At 44.1% G+C, this 2,333-nt stretch overlaps 1 protein-coding gene across 1 annotated transcript; it reads left to right on the top strand.

The window, feature by feature from the left end:
- Positions 1-394: 394 nt before the first annotated feature.
- On the top strand, positions 395-1,675 carry LOC136438509 (fibroblast growth factor receptor 3-like). Its single transcript, XM_066433316.1, has one exon. It carries the CDS (start codon positions 526-528, stop codon positions 1,279-1,281), a length of 756 nt encoding a protein of 251 aa, XP_066289413.1. The 5' UTR covers positions 395-525; the 3' UTR covers positions 1,282-1,675.
- The last annotated feature ends 658 nt before the right edge of the window (positions 1,676-2,333 follow it).

Raw genomic sequence — 2,333 nt, 5'->3', positions numbered from 1 at the left:
ACTATTATGGAGAATTTTGCAGCCAAGTGTGTGACTGTCAGTACGGAGGGACGTGTGACAGGTGGGAGGGCTGTCTGTGTCCTCCGGGCCGTCACGGAGACAGGTGCGAGCACACTTGCGCACCTGGCGCATTCGGGTGGAACTGCAGCATGAGATGTACTTGTGGAAGCAACGCCCTTTGTGATCCAGTCAATGGCAGCTGTATTTGTGCTGAAGGGCAGTCGGGAGAGTTTTGTCAGAACTTCTCCATTTCTGATAAGAATCAAATCCTTTTTTTGTTGCTGGCGTCCGTTATCCCGATCATTGCTATAATTGGTTTTATCGTGACTGGTATCCTGATAAAACGGAGTCACAGACACACAGATGACCTAGAATTGACTTTCAGCATGGGAGGTAGACAAAGAGTACATAGGTTTCGAACACATGATCGGTTAGGGAGAGTTCGGCCATGTGGTGCGGGGAAGACTGCGCGTGCCCGAAGGCTACGAGGTTTTGGTGGCCGCTAAAAGTATCCGGCCTGACCGCATGACAGCGTCGGCTGTCCGCGACTTCCGCCGCGAAATGACCATTCTCACCAGGATCCACGAGGACAAAGAGGGACACCCAAATGTGGTAAAGCTTTATGGGGTTGTGACCGAGCCGCAGTACATCCTGGTCGAGTATGCGAGCAATGAAGAACTGCGGCGGTACCTGTGGAGTTTGCGTGAACAGTACAAGACCACGGGGAATAGCAAACTGCTAGATCGGCTCGGATTTGCTGCTGATGTTGCCAGTGGGTTATCGCAGCTGGCACGTCCGAAAATCGTCCACAGGGATATCGCTGCTCGTAATGTCGTCATCAGCGACAGGAAGGTGGCCAAGATCGCGGATTTCGGGCTGTCGCATGACGTTTACGTGTCGTCGGCGTACGAACGCACTAACCATGGCGGGGAGGAGGAACTGTTGCCGCTGAAGTGGATGGCCGTGGAGTCGTTACGGGACGGGGTGTACACGTGTGAGAGTGACGTGTGGTCGTACGGCGTGCTGCTGTGGGAGATCGCCAGCTTTGGTGAGGAGCCGAGCTATGCTGGAGGCCCGATGCACCCTGACGTCTGCACAATGTTGGAACTACTGAAGAAAGGGGTTCGTTTGCAACAGCCGGAGAACTGTCCGATGTCGGTGTACAAAATCATCAGATCCTGCTGGATAGTCGACCCATTGAAGCGGCCGACTCCTGACGAACTGTTCCGGAAGATAGATCTGATGAGGCCACAAGCTTACTTTAGTCAGTATTATCACTAGTATCAATTTATACATATACATATCATCTAAATATCAAGATGATATTATCCATAGAGCTATATATATATACATATTTATATCTATACATCAAAGAATGAATGAATCAGTGCGTGAAATATTGAATGAATGGTATGTGGTGTAAAGGTATGATTAGGTATATGGCAGAAATAATTTTGCTATATCAGTGATAACATAAACTAGTTTTCTATTAGAATGATTCCATACAGTTACCATAATGTGGTCTTTAAACTTCTTTGATAATCGAGAACTGATATGATCTGTTACTTCTTATGTAGCAAACTGATCCACAAGTACAACGCCAAGTGACAAGAAATATGTACGCAGCCTAATTTAGAAACTAATAATAAGTAGCGGTCTGACGTAACTTTGGGAATCTGTGCCGTTCTCATTATCGACTTGTTCTTGTCTGCAGCTTTGTATAGGGGCACACATTGCAATCGTAAGTACAGGAAGAAAAGACTGGATCAAATAAATTGACTCATTTCCCGAACTCGTAGAACATAAAGCAGAAAGGTATGAAAGAAAGTTGGTATATCAGTTGATGACATTCTATACCCAAATAACACGCACTGTCCAATGTATAAAGGTCTTGTCTTCATACGAAAATGATTGTACCATTTCCTCATAAATTATGTAAAAAATTTACTTAACTTCCAAAAATTGCAAGAATGAAATTACCATGATGGATCAATAGTATTTTTTTATCAATTATGCAAATAAGGCATTGATTTTGATAATTGATATCTATCGATATTCAGCTCTATCTCAGTTACACATGTCATGTGTTTGAGAGTCCTATAATGGATGCAGCTGATTTATAAACTTTCTCATTAGTTATGCAAATTAGATATTGATTTGCATAATTGGCATGATTATGTAGATCATCACTTATCTACGTACCGAACATATTGACGATCCGACAGACCCTTCTTGCGTTATTCTCTTTCAAAGTTTGAGACAAAATCAGCTCCTGCAGTTCCAAACAAGCCACTATGGGTTCCAAATCCACAGGACCTATATCCTCAACAAAG

The sequence above is a fragment of the Branchiostoma lanceolatum genome, chromosome 7 (genome assembly GCF_035083965.1).
Source record: "Branchiostoma lanceolatum isolate klBraLanc5 chromosome 7, klBraLanc5.hap2, whole genome shotgun sequence".
NCBI classification, from domain to species: domain Eukaryota; kingdom Metazoa; phylum Chordata; class Leptocardii; order Amphioxiformes; family Branchiostomatidae; genus Branchiostoma; species Branchiostoma lanceolatum.
Note: the sequence above shows the minus strand (reverse complement) of the source record. Positions and strands in the feature narration are given on the sequence as shown.